Below are 22,742 nucleotides of genomic sequence, written 5' to 3'. Positions count from 1 at the left end.
AAAACTTTTTGGGAATCAGTGCTACAGGATGCAAATATCTGTTTGAAAAAGCTAGCCTTAGCTTTCCTAACTGACTGTGTATATTGGTTCCTGACTTCCCTGAACAGTTGCATATTGCAGGGGCTATTCGATGCTAAAGCAGTACGCCACGGGATGTTTTTGTGCTGGTCAAGGGCAGTCAAGTCTGGAGTGAACCAAGGGCTATATCTGTTCTTAGTTCTACATTTTTTTGAATGGGGCTTACTTATTTAAGATGGTGAGGAAAGCACTTTTAAAGAACAACCAGGCATCCTCTACTGATGGGATTAGGTCAGTATCCTTCCAGGATACCCGGGCCAGGTCGATTAAAAAGGCTTCCTCGCTGAAGTGTTTTAGGGAGCGTTTGACAGTGATGAGGGGTGATCATTTGACCGCGGGCCCCTTACGGACGCAGGCAATGAGGCAGTGATCGCTGAGATCCTGGTTGAAGACAGCAGAGGTGTATTTAGAGGGCAAGTTGGTCAGGATGATATCTATGAGGGTGCCCGTGTTTAAGGCTTTGGGGAGGTACCTGGTAGGTTCATTGATAATTTGTGTGAGATTGAGGGCATCAAGTTTAGATTGTAGGATGGCTGGGGTGTTAAGCATGTTCCAGTTTAGGTCGCCTAGCAGCACGAACTCTGAAGATAGATGGGGGGCAATCAGTTCACATATGGTGTCCAGAGCACAGCTGGGGCAGAGGGTGGTCTATAGTAGGCGGCAACGGTGAGAGACTTGTTTTTAGAGAGGTGGATTTTTAAAAGTAGAAGTTCAAATTGTTTGGGTACAGACCTGGATAGTAGGACAGAACTCTGCAGGCTATCTTTGCAGTAGATTGCAACACCGCCCCCTTTGGCAGTTCTATCTTGTCTGAAAATGTTGTAGTTTGGAATTAAAATTTCTGAATTTTTGGTGGTCTTCCTAAGCCAGGATTCAGACACAGCTAGAACATCCGGGTTGGCAGAGTGTGCTAAAGCAGTGAATAGAACAAACTTAGGGAGGAGGCTTCTAATGTTAACATGCATGAAACCAAGGCTATTACGGTTACAGAAGTCGTCAAAAGAGAGCGCCTGGGGAATAGGAGTGGAGCTAGGCACTGCAGGGCCTGGATTCACCTCTACATCGCCAGAGGAACATAGGAGGAGTAGAATAAGGGTACGGCTAAAAGCAATAAGAATTGGTCGTCTAGAACGTCTGGAACAGAGAGTAAAAGGAGGTTTCTGGGGGCGATAAAATAGCATCAAGGTATAATGTACAGACAAAGGTATGGTAGTATGTGAATACAGTTGAGGTAAACCTAGGTATTGAGTGATGAAGAGAGAGATATTGTCTCTAGAAACATCATTGAAACCAGGAGATGTCATTGCATGTGTGGGTGGTGGAACTAATAGGTTGGATAAGGTATAGTGAGCAGGACTAGAGGCTCTACAGTGAAATAAGCCAATAAACACTAACCAGAACAGCAATGGACAAGACATATTGACATTAAGGAGAGGCATGCTTAGTCGAGTGATCAAAAGGGTCCAGTGAGTGGAGAGGTTGGTTGGGGGTCACGGCGATTTAGACAGCTAGCCAGGCCATCGGTAGCAAGCTAGCATAGGATGGAGGTCTGTTGTTAGCCACCTCTTGCGTTCCGTCAGTAGATTAGTGGGGTTCCGTGTGGTAGAGGGGATTAATCCAAATCACACAACAACAACAAAAATAAAAACAATAGATATAGTTATAGAGGCCCAAGAAGAAAACATAATAATAATAAAAATAAATAAATTGATAAATAATAAATAAATAAACCAATGTTCCATTGGTCGGATTACCAGAATATAGTTCATTTCCCCCCACCTTCTGACGTTCCCAGAATCTATGTTAACCAAGGGTTTGCAAATGTAAGGGAGAGGAAAAGGGGGGAAGAGGTATTTATGACTGTCATAAACCTACCCCCCAGGCCAAAGTCATGACAGCATTGAGTGACGATGAGAGACCTTGCATCTTTGGAGACACCAGCGAAGCCAGGTGAGGTCTCCCCATGTGTGGGGTGTGTGACAAAAGAGCTATCTAAGGCATGTTGAGCTGGAATTGGGGCTCTACAGTGAAATAAAACGATAACTAACCGAAACAGCAGAAGACAAGGCATATTTACATTAGAGAGAGTCATGTGTAGCTGAATGATCATAGGGTCCAATGAGCAGCAATAGGTGAGCCCGGGAGCCGTTCGGTAGTCGCTACTATGCTAGGCGAGCGGGAGACACGGCGTTCAGAAAGCTAGCAGGCCGGGGCTAGCTGAAGGGTCTTCGGTGACAACGCAATGGAAAAGCCTGTTGAAACCACATCGGACGATTACGTCGGCAGACCAGTCGTGGTGGATCGGTGGGGCTCCGTGTCGGAAATAAAGGGTCCAGGCAAAAGAGGTATTGTAGCCCACAAATTAGCGGGTATACCTCTTCGGCTAGCCTGGAGATTGGCCTAGCTCGAGGCTAACTGGTGCTTGCCTCGGGACAGAGGCATTAGCCAGTGATAGCCACTCGATTGCAGCTAGCTAGCTGCGATAATCCGGTGTAATGGACCAGTGCTTGCGGCAGGAGTCCTGTGATGTGGTGGAGAAAAGCAGTCCGATATCGTGCTGTGCAGACTGGCAGGTACTGATCGAGCTAAAGCTGGCTGGTGACCAAGCTAAAGGTGAAGTCCGCTAGCCGTGGCTAACAGTGACTAGTAGCTAGTTAGCTGACTAGCTTCTGATAGAGGTTCCAGTTAAAACGTATAAAAATAGCAGATCCGTACTACATTGGGTGGTGTGGGTTGCAGGAAAGTATATTTAGATCGTAGGTGGAAAGTGAGATTAAAATCTAGAAAAATAAATACGAAAAAAAACCCCGATGAGACCTACTATTTACATGGGACAAGACAAACACACGACCGACTGCTATGACATTTGGATTCCTAAACATTCTATAAATGTGCTTGGGATAATGGGTGAGATTCTGTTTAGTATGCTTTGCTAATCCTCCACTGGCACCTTTGCCAGTTGAATAACATTATCATATTCCCTTAGCATTTAAAAACAATTCACAAACATCACTTTTTCCCTCCTTTCATATTCTTACAGAGCAGCATGGATCAGAGGAAAGTTTTTCAGAGCTTGTTTTTTTCAGGCAGTGGAAACTAAGCGCTTGCTGAAACCCTTTAAACGCTGTTCAAACACAGAGTATATAACCTGTCACAGTGTGTTTCACGACTCGTGAAATTTGCAACTCAGCATTCATTGTATGTATTGCACCCTTCAACATGGCTCTTCCTTTTCTCAGGACTCTTCTTATCTAACTACCAGTAGAGAGAGCTAGATAGAGACTGAGAAATAGTCAGATAAACGTGAGGTGTGAAGGAGAGAGAGAGCAGAGTTTAATAATTTTAACTGAACTTAGAAGTCCCTGTATGTCTTTTTTAATCACCTCAGCTTCGCTATGAATGACGATTGGGTTCTGAAACCCTCCATTCCCATAGCTGCGATTTCCATGGTTACCTTAAGAGATTTCACCTGTTCCTTAAACAAACAGTGAACAACTGCCATGATTCAAGAGCTGCGTTAGCAGACCAGAGAGAGAGAGAGAACTTCCACAAAGCTGTGAGTGATCTGAGAGACAAGGCAAGAAGGGCATTCTAAGCAAGCTCGTCCTGGGGCTCTGTTCACAAACACACCCCACAGAGCCCCAGGACAGCAACACAATTAGACCCAACCAAATCATGAGAAAACAAAAAGATAATTACTTGACACATTGGAAAGAATTAACAAAAAAACTGAGCAAACTAGAATGCTATTTGGCCCTAAACAGAGAGTACACAGTGGCAGAATACCTGACCACTGTGACTGACCCAAACTTAAGGAAAGCTTTGACTATGTACAGATTCAGTGAGCATAGCCTTGCTATTGAGAAAGGCCGCCGTAGGCAGACCTGGCTCTCAAGAGAAGACAGGCTATATGCACACTGCCCACAAAATGAGGTGGAAACTGAGCTGCACTTCCTAACCTCCTGCCCAATGTTTAACCATATTAGAGACACATCAGATTACACATGTCCACAAAGAATTTGAAAACAAACCCGATTTTGATAAACTCCCATATCTACTGGGTGAAATACCATAGTGTGCTATCACTGCAGCAAGATTTGTGACCTGTTGCCACAAGAAAAGGTCAACCAGTGAAGAACAAACACCATTGTAAATACAACCCATATTCCTGCTTATTTATTTTCCTTTTGTACTTTGACCATTTGTACATCGTTACAACACTGTATATATACATAATATGACATTTGTAATGTCTTTATTCCTTTGAAACTTCTGTGAGTAATGTTTACTGTTCATTTCTATTGTTTATTTCACTTTTGTATATTATCTACCTCACTTGCTTTGACAATGTTAACATATGTTTCCCATGCTAATAAAGCCCCTTGAATTTAATTTAATTGGAGAGAGAGAGAGACTTTATCAATTCATAGTACATATTCATAGTACATATTCCAGATGGACAAAGGTTACTGGCTTCAAAGAACAAGAGCCACAGAGGTTTGACAGCTCATTTTGAAACGGCCTGTTTTAACACCTAGGAGGATGCCTTGTCCGTCGGTTGTAAATGTTTTTCATATTTCTCGTTATCTTGTCACATTTTTTAGCTTGACATTAATTACCTTTGCCTTCAGAAATATATAATTAATGTTTCTCTGATCTGCTGTCTTTTAGAGCATTTTCCCTCCTTCAGTATCCTCTCAATAGGGATCCTAAATTCACTATAACTTAATATGGATGATAAAAGCTATTTGTGTTACCCATAGACCCCTTTGACATCTCTTCCTAAAAACAACGACTGGATGTAGACCAGTTATTTTTCAACCCACCATCCATCTTTCTTGAACTCTGTCCTCCCCTCTCCTCCTCTCTCATGGTCTTTGTCACTGTCTCTTTTCCCTCTCCTCCCATGGTATCTATCTCTTTACTGCGTTTATTGCCTATACTGTTATTACCTCCCAAATCATATAGTGTAAGGGGAACAATCTTGTACAATATATTCATCGTCACATATGAGCTTGGCTATATACCTGTATAGTGTGTGGATAGCAACAGTTCCAACGGTACTGTCATCATCCTTACATGTCCCTGAACTTAACACCCTATTGGTTTAACAGGCTCAGGGGTCCTTATTAGAGGTCGACCGATTATGATTTTTTTCAACGCCGATACCGATTTATTGGAGGACCAAAATAGCCAATACCGATTTAATAATTATTTATTTATTTGTAATAATGACAATTACAACAATACTGAATGAACACTTATTTTAACTTAATATAATACATAAATAAAAATCAATTTAGCCTCAAGTAAATAATGAAACATGTTAAATTTGGTTTAAATAATGCAAGTGTTGGAGAAGAAAGTAAAAGTGCAATATGTGCTATGTAAGAAAGCTAACGTTTCAGTTCCTTGTTCAGAACATGAGAAAGCTGGTGGTTTCTTTTAACATGAGTCTTCAATATTCCCAGGTAAGAAGTTTTAGGTTGTAGTTATTATAGGAATTATAGGACTATTTCCCTCTATACCATTTGTATTTCATTAACCTTTGACTATTAGATGTTCTTATAAGCACTTTAGTATTGCCAGTGTAACAGTATAGCTTCCGTCCCTCTCCTTGCTCCTCCCTGGACTTGAACCAGGAACACAAGGACAACAGCCACCATCGAAGCAGCGTTACCCATGCAGAGCAAGGGGAACAACTACTAGAAGGCTCAGAGCAAGTGATGTTTGAAACGCTATTAGCACGCGCTAACTAGTTAGCAATTTCACATCAGTTACACCAGCCTCACCTCGGGAGTTGATAGGCTTGAAGTCATAAACAGCGCAATGCTTGATGCACAACGAATGTTTACGTGCCTGCTTCTGCCTACCACCGCTCTGTCAGATACTTAGATACTTGTATGCTTGTATGCTCAGTCAGATTATATGCAACGCAGGACACGCTAGATAATATCTAGTAATATCATCAACCACGTGTAGTTAACTAGTGATTATGATTGATTGTTTTTTATAAGATTAGTTTAATGCTAGCTAGCAACTTACCTTGGCTTACAGCATTCGCGTAACAGGCAGCCTCCTCGTAGTGTTTTTTATTGCGTTGGACTAGTTAACTGTAAGGTTGTAAGATTCGTTCCCCCGAGCTGACAAGGTGAAAATCTGTCGTTTTGCCCCTGAACGAGGCAGTTAACCCACCGTTCCTAGGCCGTCATTGAAAATAAGAATGTGTTCTTAACTGACTTGCCTAGTTAAATAAAGGTATATAAAAAAAAAAATCCCCGCCCAAAAATACCGATTTCCGATTGTTATGAAAACTTGAAATCGGCCCTAATTAATTGGCCATTCCGATTAATCGGTCGACCTCTAGTCCTTATACACTTACAGTTGAACATGTGTACATGGATGTATCATGTTCTGTCTAGACATTGACATACTCAGAAGGGAGTTGTAACAGAACATTCAATCTAGATGTTCCTGGCAGTCGACACTCGACAGATTGAGCAAGAGTGACGCCTATCGGAAATATCATGTGTCAGTACAGTAATGGGCTACATACATATGAGCGAGATATTCAGGTCTTATAAATATGTGACAAAAGATATTGCAGTTGAATAATTTTATGACCTCCCTAAACTCAAAGAATGGGTCACTTTACTTCTTATCATTCAGAGCTCCTCTAGGTTATCTGTGAATGACCCGGGGTCATAGTTCCACAACTCATACCATTAATTTTAACTGCTGAGTATTTTATTCTATAGTTCTACCCTTTACTTTCCAAGTGAACTGCATTAAAGGTGTCTCCAAGTGTCACAAGGGGTATAATGAAATAATAATTTCATTGTCGTTGAGCTTTGTTTTGCGCTATTAAAAGAGTGGGCATGGTTTTGCAGTTCTACTAGCATGTAGTGTTCTTTACTTGAGAAGACTGTTGGTTCTTGCCAGTTGCCATCACCTGTATATGTAATGACTCATTAAACCTCCCAGTTTCACATTCAACACACCTGGACATTTTATCACAAACATCTATGAGCTGTCATGACGTTTACAATGATGTTTACAAACAACAGAATATCTCAAACTTCATTCATATTCATGATTCACTCCAATTACAGGCCTGAAAGTCCCATTGTTTTTAGCATGGAAGCGCGCCTGAAATATGCCCATTGTTTACTTCAGTGTAATGAAAAGAAACAGCTGTTTGTGAGATTGGGATTTGGTCCACGCTCAGCATTATTAACCTATTAAACCATGTGACTGTCCCGGCAGAAGCCCAATATACAATTAAGAGTGTACTTATTTCCTGGTTACACACACACACAGATTGGCACTGTAGAGAAAGCTTGAAAGCAGAGACACTCAGAGACTGACACACAGGGCCGGCTCTAGCCTTTTAGGGGCCTTAGGCGCGATTTGGTCCCCCTGCCCCCCTTTTTTAAAAGTGAATTTTCTGCAATTGTACACATTTTACCATTGGGCAGAGATTTTTTTTTGTGCAATGTTATGACAAATTTCATCCAATTTTACTCATTTTGTTTTACAGCTAATTTCTTGCAATTCTACACATTTTGTCAGGACTTACGCCATGTTAATAATATCTGAGTGAAAGTGACTAACAAAATCAATGGGGCCCCTAGGTACATGCCCTGCGTGGGATTTGGGTGCCTCCTGTCCTGTGTGCCTCCTGCCCTGTGTGCCTCCTGCCCTGTGTGCCTCCTGCCCTGTGTGCCTCCTGCCCTGCGTGCCTCCTGCCCTGCGTGCCTCCTGCCCTGCGTGCCTTATGCCCTGCGTGCCTGGTCGATATTTGGCCATGATTAATACAATTTTAGATGACTGGCTATAATTTACCAATCAAGGAATTGTTAACTGACATGGCTAATTGACTGACTGTCAAGTGACTGAAAAAACAAGAGAAAAATAGCTGATCCACAACCAAATATCGAACTTATTCCTTGTATATTCTGCTATTCTAACTCTCAACAATAAGTTGAGACCCCAACTGAGATCCTAAGAAATGTTTTATGATGTATGTGTATGTTGGGGGCCCCCTAGCGGCTTGAAGCCCAAAGCGACCGCTTATGTTGCTAATGCCTGGAGCCGGCTCTGCTGACACCTCATACACATCCTCTGTTTCAGATCATCACGCTCCATTACTCATTGACAGGACAGGACGGATAGACTGCACCGTTGCCACTGCAGGTGTTGTTCCTGTTGCACTTGTGGATCTGTTTGGATGCAAATATCCATCTGAGGGTATTTCTGTTTGATTTATGGTAGCGGAAGGAAGTCTAATGCGACAGTTGCCAAGAAATAACTCCTAGTGAATCCAAATCTTAGGAGCTAAGGGCTTTTTTATATTAGCTGTGAGTGTTATCAGCTTAGCCAAGCTGCTTTATCAAGCCACGGCTCTTATTTTTAGGGTCTGCAGTGCATATACAAACTGCCCAGGATTGGGAGTGTTACAACGAACACAAACTGGCTGCACGCATGCACCATCGCGCGCAATCGTGGATAAATGTATTTTGTCCCTGTAAGGATCTGGGTGTAGCTGGTGCAGAGGAGTCAGGCGCAGGAGAGCAGAGATGAGTAACACAAGGAACTTTACTCAAAATAGAAAGCCGGTGACGTCGACCGCCGAACGCCGCCCGAACAAGGAGAGGGACCGACTTCGGCGGAAGTCGTGACATTCCCCCCGGTACCAAACGCGATCACGACACCCAGGTTAAAATATCAAAACAAACTCGGAACCAATTACATTCATTTGTGGACAGGTCGAAAAGCATTTAGCATTTATGGCAATTTAGCTAGTTAGCTTGCACTTGCTAGCTAATTTGTCCTATTTAGATAGCTTGCTGTTGCTAACTAATTTGTCCTGGGATATATAAACATTGAGTTGTTATTTTACCTGAAATGCACAAGGTCCTCTACTCCGACAATTAATCCACACATAAAATGGTCAACCGAATCGTTTCTAGTCATCTCTCCTCCTTCCAGGCTTTTTCTTCTCTTGACTTTATATTGCAAACCACCTGACCTCGTTCGTCTTTCAGTCACCAACGTGAGTATAACCAATGAGCAGATGGCACATGGGTACCTGCTTCTATAAACCAATGAGAAAATGAGAGAGGCAGGACTTGCAGTGCGTTCTTTGTCACAAATAGAACTGACTTCTATTTTAGCCCTTGGCAACGCAGACACTTGTTGGTGCAATAATTGAATAATATAGATTTCTACATTTATTTTGCAACGCTCGCGCACGCGACGCGAGCGGTGTAGTCAGCCTGTTACTGTGTGGTGGACTGGAACTTGACTATGAGTGTATCTCTTTCACCCTGAATTAGGATACCAGGTGCTAAATGTATTTTCCCAAGTTTCCAATGTAGGTGCACAGGTCGAGAGAAAAATTTGAGTAATCAAGGTGACAGACAGTGACACGTTCAATACCACCTTTCACACTCTTGTCTGCATCTAGCTGATCTAGGGTGTCATTAGTCCAACAGTTGCAAAAGAGATCCCCGTTTCGTTCCAGTTGCTTACGTTTTTAAGAAACGTTTTTGGATAGAATCGGCGGGATGAATACACCCGTGATCACATGCAAACACAGTTCACTTTCATAGCAGCCACATAAAAACAGCATGATCATTTTGCTCGTTGTAAAATTCCTTCTCACATCTACGCGCTCTCCTCCTCTCACCTTTTCCCTTTGCTTGTAGACTTCAGTACACAACTCATTAGTTGTCTGTGACCAGGCGAAAAAACCTTTCCAAGCCAAACCTTCATATCATAACCATTAACTGCTACACACAGCCTACATCATTGTCACCATATTAGCTAATGTCATAGCTAGTCAACATAGCTACTAGAACTAACATGTTAGTAAACCCGCTACAGTCAGCCAGCAGTTTAGCAATTACCCCGAAGGGCCCAGTGGCAATAAATTAATAAAATCAAAAGCTTACCTTGACTTGGAAGAGTTCCAGTATTGGATAGCCATAGTAAGCTAACTAACATAACATCCCTCTCTGTTTGAGCCGAGTGTTTGAGTAGGCTAAACTAGCTAGCTGCATTCACTAAGTGAAAGTGGAAGAAAACAAATACAACAAAATATAGCTATCTCTCTCTCTCTTGCTTCTCCTTAATTTTTAAATACATTTGTTAAAAAATTTGTTCAACTACTCACCACATTTTATGCACTGCAGTGCTAGCTATCTGTAGATTATGCTTTCAATACTAGATTAATTCTCTGATCCTTTGATTGGGTGGACAACATGTCAGTTCATGCTGCAAGAGCTCTCATAGGTTGGAGGGCATACTCCGGAAGTTATCATAATTAGTCTATGGAAGGGGGTGAGAACCATGAGCCTCCTAGGTTTTGTATTGAAGTCAGTGTACCCAGAAGAGGACAGAAGCTAGCTGTCCTCCGGCTACACCATGGTGCTACCATACAGAGTGATGTTGAGGCTACTGTTGCCTTCATTGCAAAATGGTGTTTTAATCAATTATTTGGTGACCTGTGAATATATTTAGTATAGTTTTATCTAAAAAGGATAACTTTTTAAATGTTTCACTTAATGTTTCACTAAATTCACTGAGAAGGATGGTCCTAAGCCTCCACTGTCCCACATGTCTTTTGTGTTTCTCAGTGTAGCTTCACTCCTGTGACTAGAGGTTGACTTAACATTTAGCACAAATTGATCTCCTTTAAAAAAAATCTGCAGATGGGGAATCTGGTCATTTTTTAACTTATTTTTGTGCCTTCATTTTCAACATCCTTCTTGCAGTGACAGTGTTATGTTTGATAAGGCATAATCGTAATTGGAGGTGGCCTCTGGCTCCATCCATTTGGGATTACCTGAGGTCAGAGTGAAAGCCGAACAGGAGGAAGTGGTGTGAGCCGAACAGGAGGAAGTGGACCTCGCTAAGCAGGCAGCGTGACATCCTTTACACCAGCATGATCCCATTCAAATCATACACCCTTTAGTTCTGACGGTAAATGGCTTATCTAGGATCAAACTCTGGAGATCAATAGTTCTTAACCTCAGACTTATCATTACACATTTACTATTAGTTGCTAGTTGTTAACCTATTTCTAGTTTAGTTCAACTTTGATTCAAAGTAGCAGGTGAGAATTTCAGATAATTTCAATCTGCTACAAACTACCTATCAAAGTAAAGCCCTACAATATTTACAGTATCAGTGTTCAATAACTCCTGGATCTGGTAGTTCAAAGCGAATCTTATCGCCCTGTGTTTTAGTGTTTAACAGACACATTCTTGTTTCTCTGTTCTTCCTTTCTTCTCCTGGTGGACATAGTAATCCTGTAGCCTTGACAGGCTCTGCTTCCGTACCTCCAAAGGCACTAGTTAAAGCCCTTGACGGGGAACATCTGTGGGGTAAAGATGCACCAGGCTTTTCCAGAGAACCCGGAGGCTTTACGAGACAGAGGCCGGTTTTTTGAGACATTCTCCACTGCTCTAGCCAGGGCTTTGGAGTTGCCCGTCCCTGACACACCCTCGCACAGCTTGATTTTCTATGGAAAATCCCTCCTGCCTTGCGGAGTGAATAGCTACACTGTTTGTATTCGGTCATGTTTCCGGTCACCTTGGGGCGGCCTAGTGGTTGTAGCGGTGGACTAGCAACCGGAAGGTTTCAAGTTGGTTAAATAAAGGTCAAATGAAAAAACCTTTCCCTGGTTAAAAGCAGTGGTTTGCGCTTTCAGTTTCACGTGAATGCTGCCATCAAGCCACGGTTTCTGGTTTTGGAATGTTTTAATGTTCTTAAAGACATCATCAATGCACTGGTTAAATGAAGGTCAAATGAAAAAGCGTTTCCCAATGGTTGCAAAGGGTAGCCTAGTGGTTTGAGCGTTGGTTAGTAACCAGAATGCTGCAAGTTCAAACCCCGGATTCAAGGTTTTGGTCTGCCCCTGAACAGGCAGTTAACCCACTGTTCCTAGGCCGTCATTGAAAATAAGAATTTGTTCTTAACTGACTTGCCTAGTTAAATAAAGGTAAAATAAATTAAAAAATTAAAAAATGCAGAACATATCCCAGTCCGTGCGATCAAAGCAGTCTTGAAGCGTGGAATCAGATTGGTCGGACCAGTGTTGAACAGACCTGAGCGCGGGAGCTTCTTGTTTTAGTTTCTGTCTGTAGGCAGGGAGCAATAAAATAGAGTCGTGGTCAGCTTTTCCGAAAGGAGGGCAGGGGAGGGCCTTATATGCGTCGCGGAAGTTAGAATAGCAATGATCCAAGGTTTTACCAGCCCTGGTTGCGCAATCGATATACCTTGTCTCTGGTTGGCTCTTGAGATTCAGGAAGAAGAAAAGTGGCTGTAGGTTAAAGAAGTACTCTGAGGCACTCCGCACAAATACAAAAAGACCCAAACACTTGGCATGATAATAATCTTATGTCCGTTTCATGGCCTTTCACTGTCAATAGTGAATGTCTGTCAGTTTGAACTGCAATCACGTGCAAATCACTACAGTAGTGTAGCAGGTTTCTCAGCAAATCTCTGCAGGTGGATTTGACTGGTTTGGTTTCATGGGAATTAAGATTTGTAATTTACCAGTAGTTAAATAGTTTAATACTATTAGCTCACGAGTCTCTAATCTCTACCAGCCCCTAACCTCTAGTTAGTAGACTATGTATGATGAATTGCCTAATAACCTGTGAACACATTCATTTCCATGATGGCTTCATAGCTAATTAGCTGCTAATAGGCTACATACAATGTGCCTTATTCTAAAGTGTCCCTTATCAGGACCTTTGGCACCCACCCTTCCCACTCCCACCACACTCTCTCCCCTCCCAGCTGGTTGTGGGTTGCCAGGCCCTGCAAACCACAAAACAGTGCTTATGTAAGGGTGAGATGGTGTTCGCCGGCCAAATATGTAAGGGTGAGATGGCGTTCGCCGGCCAAATACCTCCTGGCTTTGCGGCGCATGCCGAGATCCTCTGGGACTAGTAATATCCCCCTTCAGTGTCCCAGAAAAGGGGGCCAGGTCCCTCCCCTCTCTGGGTTAGTTTTTGGAGGCTGACGCCTCATGTGATTTGAGGACACTCGGCCCAGAGGTTCATTTTGACCACCCTAGCATGGAGAGTACTAGGGTGGTCTGAACTGTATGCAGTTCAGACAGCAAGCAAAATGACCCTATGTTTCCTTGGGATTACATAGTGGCAACTAGCTGTCCAGAACGGTCTGGATTTGGAGATTCACTTTGATTCTTCTGGGATAGATCCAGGCTGAATCACATCCGGCCGTGATTGGGAGTCCTATAGGGCGGCGCACAATTGGCCCAGTGTCGTCCAGGTTTGGCCGGGGTAGGCAGTCATTGTAAAATAAGAATTTGTTCTTCACGGACTTGCCTAGTTAAGTAAAGGTTAAATAATTAAAATCTGATTGTCTATAAATATAAGTTAGTACATAAATGTTATGATATTAGTTAGATTAAAGAAGATATGTAAGCATGTTTTTGGACAATTAGTTGTTTTTCGCTGCTTGAGTTGTAGTTCCTTGTGCTCCTCCCTGAAGCTATGGTGGTCTTATACAGATTCATACAGTAACTGACTGCACTACAGCTAGTTTCCGCTCAATCAGTAATCCTGCCTAGAAAATAGCTAAATGTTCTTCTGCCTCAGAGGCAAACCTAAAGCACAGTCATCTGAAGTAAATCGATTTTTCCTAATTGTAACATAATGTACAATGAAGCATTGTTTCTCTATTAATTTCAAAAAGATTGCAGTGTTTAACTATAAATGTTTCACAGTCTCATCTGTAACTGCTAGAGTTCTTAAAAGAACCTGATGGTTCAGACTGGACTCGCTGAACAGAAATGTGGTATTTTAGATAAATCTTTGTACGTCCAATAAGTATGATATGTTATGTTTGGTATGGTTACCAAATACATAAGGTTCATTAAGACAGAAACGATAGGAGAGAGGTTGGTCAGGGAGGATAGGTGGACGTATACTCCAACCATCTAGCAATCCAAAGGTTGCGTGTTCGAGTCGTCTCGGAGACAACTGTAGCATTTAGCTAACTCTTCCCTAACCCTTATTCTAACCTTAACCCAATAAACCTTTTCTGTAAATTCTCCTAACCTTTGTCTTTAGTTCTCCAAACCACCAACATAAATTCTCCCTATAATTCTCCTTTGTTATTCCGATGCAACATGCAACCTGGTCTCAGAGAAATATGTATAATACAAGACCATCAGAGATGTATAATAAGTTACATCATCCAATTTGTATGCTATTGTACAACTGGGTATGACGGATGATATTGTTCGACCGCTATTCCATTCATAATGTAACCTAACCTAACATAAAGTATCATACTAAATGGGAGGACAGATTTCCGTACCAAATCTTACAAATTGCCCTGAGGTCAGGTTGCATGGTTGAAGAAAAGGGGCATTGGTGTCAACTCCCTCAGGTTAAAATCAGTGTGTCCTCGAGAAAAACAGGTTGTTCCTGATAAAGGTTAAAACATCCACTCCTTCACTCTCTCTCACATACATTACACACAAACATGCACAGGCTCCATGGTGCTGCATTTGTGTTTCTGGTATTACTTTTCTGCTGCAGTCTACCTCAGGAAAAAAGGTATTAACAGTTAAAGGGCTGTTTTTTTCTGCTGCCTTGCCAGGGTTTCTTCTGGATCAAACTGGGGCTTAGGTGGTGGGTGTGGCGAGTGCGTGGTCATGGCCAATGGTGCGGTCATCAACCAAACATTTTCGAGGCACTCCTGTTGGACATAGTGACACATTTTTTCATGTGGCGGAGATAAAATGTTGCAGTTTGAAAGCTAATTTTCTGCAGTTCTACACATTTTGTAGAACTGTTATTTATTGTTTTGCTCCTTTGCACCCCAGTATCTCTACTTGCACATTCATCTTCTGCACATCTATCACTCCAGTGTTTAATTGCTAAATTGTAATTATTTCGCCACTATGGCCTATTTATTGCCTTACCTCCCTTATCTTACCTCATTTGTACATACTGCATATATACTTTTTTCCCCCTATTGTGTTATTGACTGTATGTTTATTTATTAGATGTGTAACTGGGGGTGGCAGGGTAGCCTAGTGGTTAGAGTGTTGGACTACCAACCGTAAGGTTGCAAGTTCAAATCCCTGAGCTGACAAGGTACAAATCTGTCATTCTACCCCTGAACAGGCAGTTCCTAGGCCGTCATTGAAAATAAGAAGTTGTTCTTAACTGACTTGCCTAGTTAAATAAAGGTAAAATAAAAAATAACTCTGTGTTGTTATTTGTGTCGCTTGGCCAGGTTGCAGTTGTAAATGAGAACTTGTTCTCAACTAGCCTACCTGGTGAAATACATTTTTGTTTGCCATGGCTTATGCTTTCTGAGTGACTGAAATATTATTGTATAATATTGTATAACAAAATCAATGGGGGTCCCATGTCATGACAAAAATACTCCTGAATGCATAGTTTGGGAAGTTTTTATTCTCCCTGATTGTCTAGCTTTTATTTTGGTGATTGTAAGTTGTTAAAGATGATCTTATTAAAAAATGTAAATGTCCATTATATTTTCTGCATAGTTTTTATCTGGTTTTAGTAATTTAAGTTTACACTAAAAAATGTTTTTCCATACCGAAAATTACTGTTTGGACATAGGCGGCCCGCCAAGAGTTTTCTATGCAGAAAAAAACCTGTGTGCTCTTGGTATCTTTCTGCCGGAATGTGTTCAACAGCACCGTCATCCAAGAAAAAACTACTGAGAATTCTCCAAAACCACAGCCACTTGGACTGATCTCCTGCTAATGATTCAGACATAGACCCTATATCCACTCTTTAGGCATTGACAAAAAACATCACCTATTTTGGGCTGAATTCTGGCATTCTCTCATAGCTCCTGGGCACTGTTCTCGTTCTTAAAGATCTTTCCCTCCTAAAAGCTTGACTTTGTCCTGGTCAAGTTTGGCACAGCAGGACATGGGTATATTAAACCACAACTTTGAAAGGCCTAATCAAATGTGAGCAGTATTTTATTTGAGTTATGGAGCCAGTGAGTTCCCCTCGCTTCCATTCACTTAAAAAAAACTTTAAAAAATAAAAGCTCAGTTTCCTGTTAGATACGTCATACTCAAACTAGCAGGTCCAGGAACAGGCGCGGAATGCACCTCGTTCTATAGGCAGATAAGAGCCAATGTTGTTTGGCTAGTCTGTGGTCAGATCGTCATAGCAGCCCACAAGATACAGTATACTCTACATATCTCTATTTGGAGCCGAACAGTGATTTGACACTTACAGAAAAAGCATTTTCTGATGAATACAGCCATTCATTTTTCTTAGGCAGCGACCCAACATTTTTACATTACAGTGTTGGCAGCCAACTCCATGGAAAACAACTGACAAAAGAGGATCTGTACAATTTCTCCTAAGAAGTGAGCCATCCTGTCTGTATATATGGTGGGGCCTGAAATTATTGACACCCTTGATAAAGATCCGCAATAATTATATTATTTTATACTAATACAATTACTCAGATAAATACATTTTGTTGAACAAGTTATTGTTTATTTCCTCAAAGTTAGGGGCCAAAACTATTGACACCCCTAAAGATTCTTATAAATGAAGTAGTCAAATGTTTGTTCCCTTATTCCTAATAAACAATGAATACATCAAGCTTGTGACTCTACAAACTTGGATCCATTTGCAGTTAGCTTTGGCTGTTTTAGATTATTTTGTGCCCAATAGAAATTAATGGTAAATAATGTATTGTGGGGGTGGCAGGGTAGCCTAGTGGTTAGAGTGTTGGACTAGTAACCAGAAGGTTGCAAGTTCAAATCCCTGAGTTGACAAGGTACAAGTCTGTTGTTCTGCTCCTGAACAGGCAGTTAATCCACTGTTTCTAGGCTGTCATTGAAAATAAGAATTTGTTCTTAACTGACTTGCCTAGTTAAATAAAGGTGTAAAATATCAGAGTCACTTTTATTATAAATTAGAATATGCTTCTAACACATCTACGTTAATGTGGATGCTACCATGATTACTGATAATCCTGAATGAATCGTGACTAATGATGAGTGAGAAAGTTAGACACACACACTCAAACACACTCTTACACATCATCTTCATGAAATTTGCCAATGGAGCCAGATCAAAGTTGCAGCAAATCAAAGTACCCGTCTTTTACTAGAATTGGTGGCAGAGAGCTAGAGGTGGTAACTTCACTGCTTCTGACGGCTCCCTACTAAATAATTTCACTGGCTGGTGTTTGATCACCAAATCCGTTCCTGGTGGGTTGAAAGAGATCTAGAGAGATGGGGAGAGTGAGATGAAGTGATTGAGTGAGGAGCCTCACACCGCTGTTTTTGGTTATGTGGGGTTCATTCCTGGAAGCGGCAAACCCAAAAATAGGTTGTCCAGTGAAGGAAGAAATCAACCCCCTGCTCTCTACCCCCATCACCCCTCCATCCCCCTACCAGCCAGTCATGACCTGCTCCCACTGCCACTCTTAGATAAGCTAGGTGTCGTCGTTGGACATCCCGCATCATCCTGGCTCTCTGTGAACTTAGTAAAATGGCCCTAGTGTGTGCTGTAAACAGGACAGCCTTCATTCAGGTTGACTTTGGCACCCACTTTGCACTGTCACTGTGCGTTAGTGTCACGATGCCCGGGTGCCAAATTCTACCAATAGTGCTCCTTGTTGTTGTGAGCTTGGCTCCTGGATCAGGACACTTGACAGAGAATGACAGTTTGGTGTTTGTGGACAGAGCAGGCATGCAGTAGGACAGCCTGTGTTCTGAGTGGGACAGCAGAGGGCAGTGAGAACTACTGGCCTGATATCCAAATCAAATCAAATCAAAATTTTTATTTGTCACATACACATGGTTAGCAGATGTTAATGCGAGTGTAGCGAAAATGCTTGTGCCTTATTGTTGTGTAATCTTTAGAGTGAGTGTGGACAGTTGGTCTCCTACAGCACTTGTCTCCTGGGAGAGAGAGTGAGAGAGAGAGGCGTCTGTCGCTTTGTACTGAAATGTTGTCGTGTGTAAAAAAAAAAAACATCCAGCATTTTGGAAACACAAACAAACACACGCTGCTAAACCTCTCTGAAACAATCACTTTCCTTTTCTCTATAATTGATGCATTGATTTCTGAGAACTCTGCTCTAACCCCCTCCAACAACATTGAAGCTAGAGAACACTTGGTGCCATTAGAGAACTGTTACGCGTCAGTGTTTCCAAGCCCCTGGTAGAGTAATGCGTGCCTCATGAGAGGGCTGGGGTTGGCAGGTTTCTGGCTTGGCACAGCTCTTCCTCTTTGGTCTCTGGCACTGGTCTTTTACGTCTCCTCCCACCACAGGCTGATAGTTAGAGTACTGGCTACTGTATCAATACCGTCATCTTTTCACATCTAGATTTTTGTATATATATTTAAAGCTATATCTGTTAATCTGCAAATATTATGCAGTAAACTCACATGATTGTGTAACCTTATGCAATGAAACCCAGCCCCCTATAATTACATTGAGTAATTAGACTTAGCATTGGCCTGTACATTGTGTATTATATACTGTATGTTTGTGTCTCGTCCATTTAACCTCTAATTTCAATACTTCTGTATATAACAATGTATTCCCTCTCTTATTGATATATTTGTGTCTACTCTATTTTACCTCTATAACCTACTATGTGTATAGTCTCACCACTATAATAATGTATTCTCCTCTTCCTTCTCCAGACGCGGAGGCTGACGAAGGTGGAGCGCCAGCGTTTCAGTGAGGAGGTGGAGATGCTGAAGGGGCTGCAGCACCCCAATATCGTCCGCTTCTACGACTCCTGGAAGGACAACTGCAAGGGCCACAAGTGCATCCTTCTGGTCACCGAGCTCATGACGTCAGGCACCCTCAAGACGTGAGTTAAAGGGATACAATTTGTATGTATCTACGTCCAGTTTGAAGGAAGTTAGAGGTAGTTTCACATGCCAATGCTAACCATCTTCGCACCAAGACTGAAAGTATGCTAGCTGTACCCGAAGACTTACAGTCTTTGTGCTAAGCTAGTTAGCATTGGCTCACCGAACTACCTTTAACTTCCTTCATGCTGGACTCCGATACATAAAAATGGTTTCCATGAGTTCATCTGACTCTCGGAAAATAGATAAAGGTCTTCATTGCCAAAATCCCAAACTATCCCTTTAAGTCCATCCCCCCTGCCTGAGTAAATAGCAGATGGGGAAAAGTATGTGCCATTTTCCTACGTCATCTTCTTGTAAAAGGGTGTGCAAAAGACTCAAAGCAGTTATGCTTTCTTCTGTTCATGTTAGTGAATCTACTGAATTGGTGTGTTAACCATGTGGCTAACATCTGTCGAAATGAAGTGTCACTCTCAATTTGAGCATGACAGGAGAAAATTGTTTCCAGAGACAGATGGAATGGAAAATGCTACCTCATCCTCAGGCTCTCAGATTCAGTGTGAGCACCCCTGGTCCGTGGTGCTCTGTAACACTTGTTGCTTACACTGTTGTACCCCGAGGTTCCAATTGCTCAGTTGGTTGGACACCAGGGTTTTGGGTTTGAGTCCTGCATAGGCTGCATGTACAGTACTCATATCAGCCTCACCCTGCAGGTACCTGAAGAGGTTCAAGGAGATGAAGCTGAAGCTGCTGCAGCGCTGGAGCCACCAGATCCTGAAGGGCCTCCACTTCCTCCACACCCGCACCCCGCCCATCATCCACAGGGACCTCAAGTGTGACAACATCTTCATCACCGGCCCCACAGGCTCCGTCAAGATCGGCGATCTGGGCCTGGCCACACTAAAGAGTGCCTCGTTCGCCAAGAGTGTCATTGGTGAGTCTCCCAACTACCCACAGCCACAGCCACTTCAACTGACACTCAGCATGATGGAGTGCATCAGGGCCCTATTCTAGACCCTGTGACTATAGAATATATCTCAATTTAGCATACTACTAAGGTTTTAAAGTGAGATGTACGTAATAGCAGAAACCTCATATAGAATGTTAACAAGTTTTGTCACCTACAACACTTTACTCTTTGCTATTTGCTTTAACGTCTTTTTAAAATGTTATTACAGAGATACAGTATTGTGTGAAACGGTTATTCAATATTTCAATGAATAAATCATACCTTCCAGTGGCAGTCACTCAGTGTCAAATAGAGTTCCAGTCCCACTGCTACCTGTGTACTGCTGTCCCTTTAGTGTGCTGTGACCTTAAACTGGAGCAACTGTAAATAAAGCCTTCAATGCCATGTTTTATGCTGGCCACTGTATTTATTTGGCGAGGTGTTAATTTTTATACTGTCATGGTGCATGGCGGCTAGTCTTTGGAGTGACGTCAGCACGGCTGCCCAACATGTTCTAATCTATCTCACTGCTATCAATCAATCAATCAAATGTATTTATAAAGCCCTTTTTACATCAGCCGATGTCACAAAGTGCTGTACAGAAACCCAGCCTAAAACCCCAAACAGCAAGCAATGCAGATGTAGAAACACATGCCTCTATAGAAGGTAAGAATCAAAGGGTGCGTTCATAAATTCACTCTGGCTATGTACTCAGGTTTCAGAACACTCATCTGAGTGTGCCAGAGCGCAGAGGGTGCGTTCATAAATTCACTCTGGCTATGTACTCAGGTTTCAGAGCACTCATCTGAGTGTGCCAGAGCGCAGAACTACTGATGGATTTACGAATGCGGAACACCCGTTGAATATGGCCGGTGTCAGTAAACTTCGGCAAAAAATATTAAATTGTTGCCAGCAGCACAGTTAGTCACCAACGCTCTGGATAACCAGGTCTGCTAGGGCAAGTAAAATGTGTTTTGGTCTCAGTAATTTTTTAATAGTGTGGGTCATCTAAGTCCCATTTGGAAACCTTCAAACCTACAGACGTTTAACATTTGTTTTACATTATCGCGCTAGTATAAGATTTGGTGTTGTATCAATAAATAACTTATCTTTTGATTACCTCCTGCATTGATTATTTTTTTCCATTTGAATACACTTGTACTGTAAATGAATACCAGAACAGTTGGTTGCCAATACACATTTTCCGCACTGTATTACAAGGCACACAGTTGGCTACTTGTTCCAAAGTGGTCAAAGTCAGAATGAATAAAGCCACTGTATTGTGAAGTGTAACTGCAGTTGTCAGTGAAGTAGGACCAGATTTTGCACCATTCTCATAACCACTACTACCATCACACCTCACTCTACCCCCCCCCCTCTCTGTATACCCCCCCCTCACCTCACTCTACCCCCACCCCCCTCTGTAGGGACTCCTGAGTTCATGGCTCCAGAGATGTACGAGGAGAAGTATGATGAGGCGGTGGATGTCTATGCCTTTGGGATGTGCATGCTTGAGATGACCACGTCTGAGTACCCCTACTCTGAGTGCCAGAACGCTGCCCAGATCTACCGTAAAGTCACCAGCGTGAGTGGATTTCTTTGTCTCTGGTGGTTTCTGTGTGTCCAGTCCATGTTGTTCAGTTTGTCTGTTTCGCTAGATGTCGGTCAGATCTGAAGAGAAATTTGGCCATCTTTCTGGTTGCAGTTTGCAGTTTGACAGCACCACTTGTTCAGTGTAGTGCTGCTTGCCTCTTTGAAGAGGTAAGCAGGAAAGAGGCATTCAAAAGGCCTGCAACATGTGCAAGGATCATCATCTCTTGTTCCTTTCAACTAACTGCTGTTCTCTCTTTCTCTATCCATCCCCCTCTCAGTCTTTCTTTTGAAGTTGCTTGCTCTGCATCACTAATGTGACACAAAAACACTCTCAATTACATACTCTCAATTGAGCATTTTGCAGGTCTCGCTTCATTGTGAATGCTACCTACGTTCTCACTTCCATCCGGTCTCCTAAAATAGAAACCCTCCCTTTGTACCCAACCCTGTTATCTCTGTTACTGAGTGTTTATCACACCACTAATGCTAATCTAACATCTCTCATTCTATGCAATGCTGCTGGGACATTTCTCCTCAGAGTCAATTACAAGGTCTCTGTGGAGCTATAATGGTATTTACCAAATGGACGCCTCTCTTTCACTGCTATAATCAGTTGTTGCACCGTAATGACCAGATTTGGAAGAGCTGAAGGGCTCGGACTTGATTGCTAATTACTGGAATTGGAATGATGCTTTAAGTCTTTTACTTGTCGGAGAACGAGGTCCACATGCAGGAATGGGAACGTCTCCACAATGCTGGATTGTCTCCACTCCACAATTCTGGATTTCTTTGCGGTCATTTGGCCAAACAAACTGAAATCCCCAAGGACGATCATGCACGTCGTGGATTCATTTACATGCAGCTCTTCCAACTTGATTGACGCAGTAAGAACCCATGTGTTAGCTGTGTGTGTGTGTGTGTCTGAGCTCGCTACAGCCCTGGAACAACATGAGCAGTATTTAGTGCTAGAGTCCAAAGGAGTGTTATAGCTTTGAGGAAGCAAGGCTCTTACTCCGTTATGGGTTTTCTGCCAGAACCACAAAAGCAGTTCTCCAGCCTCTGTATTCAGATGTTTTTATTTATTTATTTTGTTTTACCTTTATTTAACCAGGTAGGCAAGTTGAGAACAAGTTCTCATTTACAATTGCGACCTGGCCAAGATAAAGCAAAGCAGTTCGACAGATACAACGACACAGAGTTACACATGGAGTAAAACAAACATACAGTCAATAATA

The 22,742-nt window shown here is 42.3% G+C and overlaps 1 protein-coding gene across 3 annotated transcripts in view; it reads left to right on the top strand.

Annotated features, from left to right (window-relative positions):
- Positions 1 to 22,742, top strand: part of LOC112258775 (serine/threonine-protein kinase WNK4) — an 82,316-nt gene that overhangs the window by 11,838 nt on the left and 47,736 nt on the right. For all 3 annotated transcript variants that reach the window (XM_042327507.1, XM_042327505.1, XM_042327506.1), the window contains 3 exons: positions 18,792 to 18,964; positions 19,679 to 19,899; positions 21,342 to 21,499. In XM_042327507.1, coding sequence (XP_042183441.1) covers positions 18,792 to 18,964; positions 19,679 to 19,899; positions 21,342 to 21,499 — 552 coding nt within the window. The remainder of the gene's footprint in view (positions 1 to 18,791; positions 18,965 to 19,678; positions 19,900 to 21,341; positions 21,500 to 22,742) is intronic.

The sequence above is a fragment of the Oncorhynchus tshawytscha genome, linkage group LG09, assembly GCF_018296145.1.
Source record: "Oncorhynchus tshawytscha isolate Ot180627B linkage group LG09, Otsh_v2.0, whole genome shotgun sequence".
Lineage (NCBI taxonomy): Eukaryota > Metazoa > Chordata > Actinopteri > Salmoniformes > Salmonidae > Oncorhynchus > Oncorhynchus tshawytscha.
The sequence above is the reverse complement of the archived record's forward strand: the minus strand, read 5'-3'. Positions and strand labels throughout refer to the sequence as shown.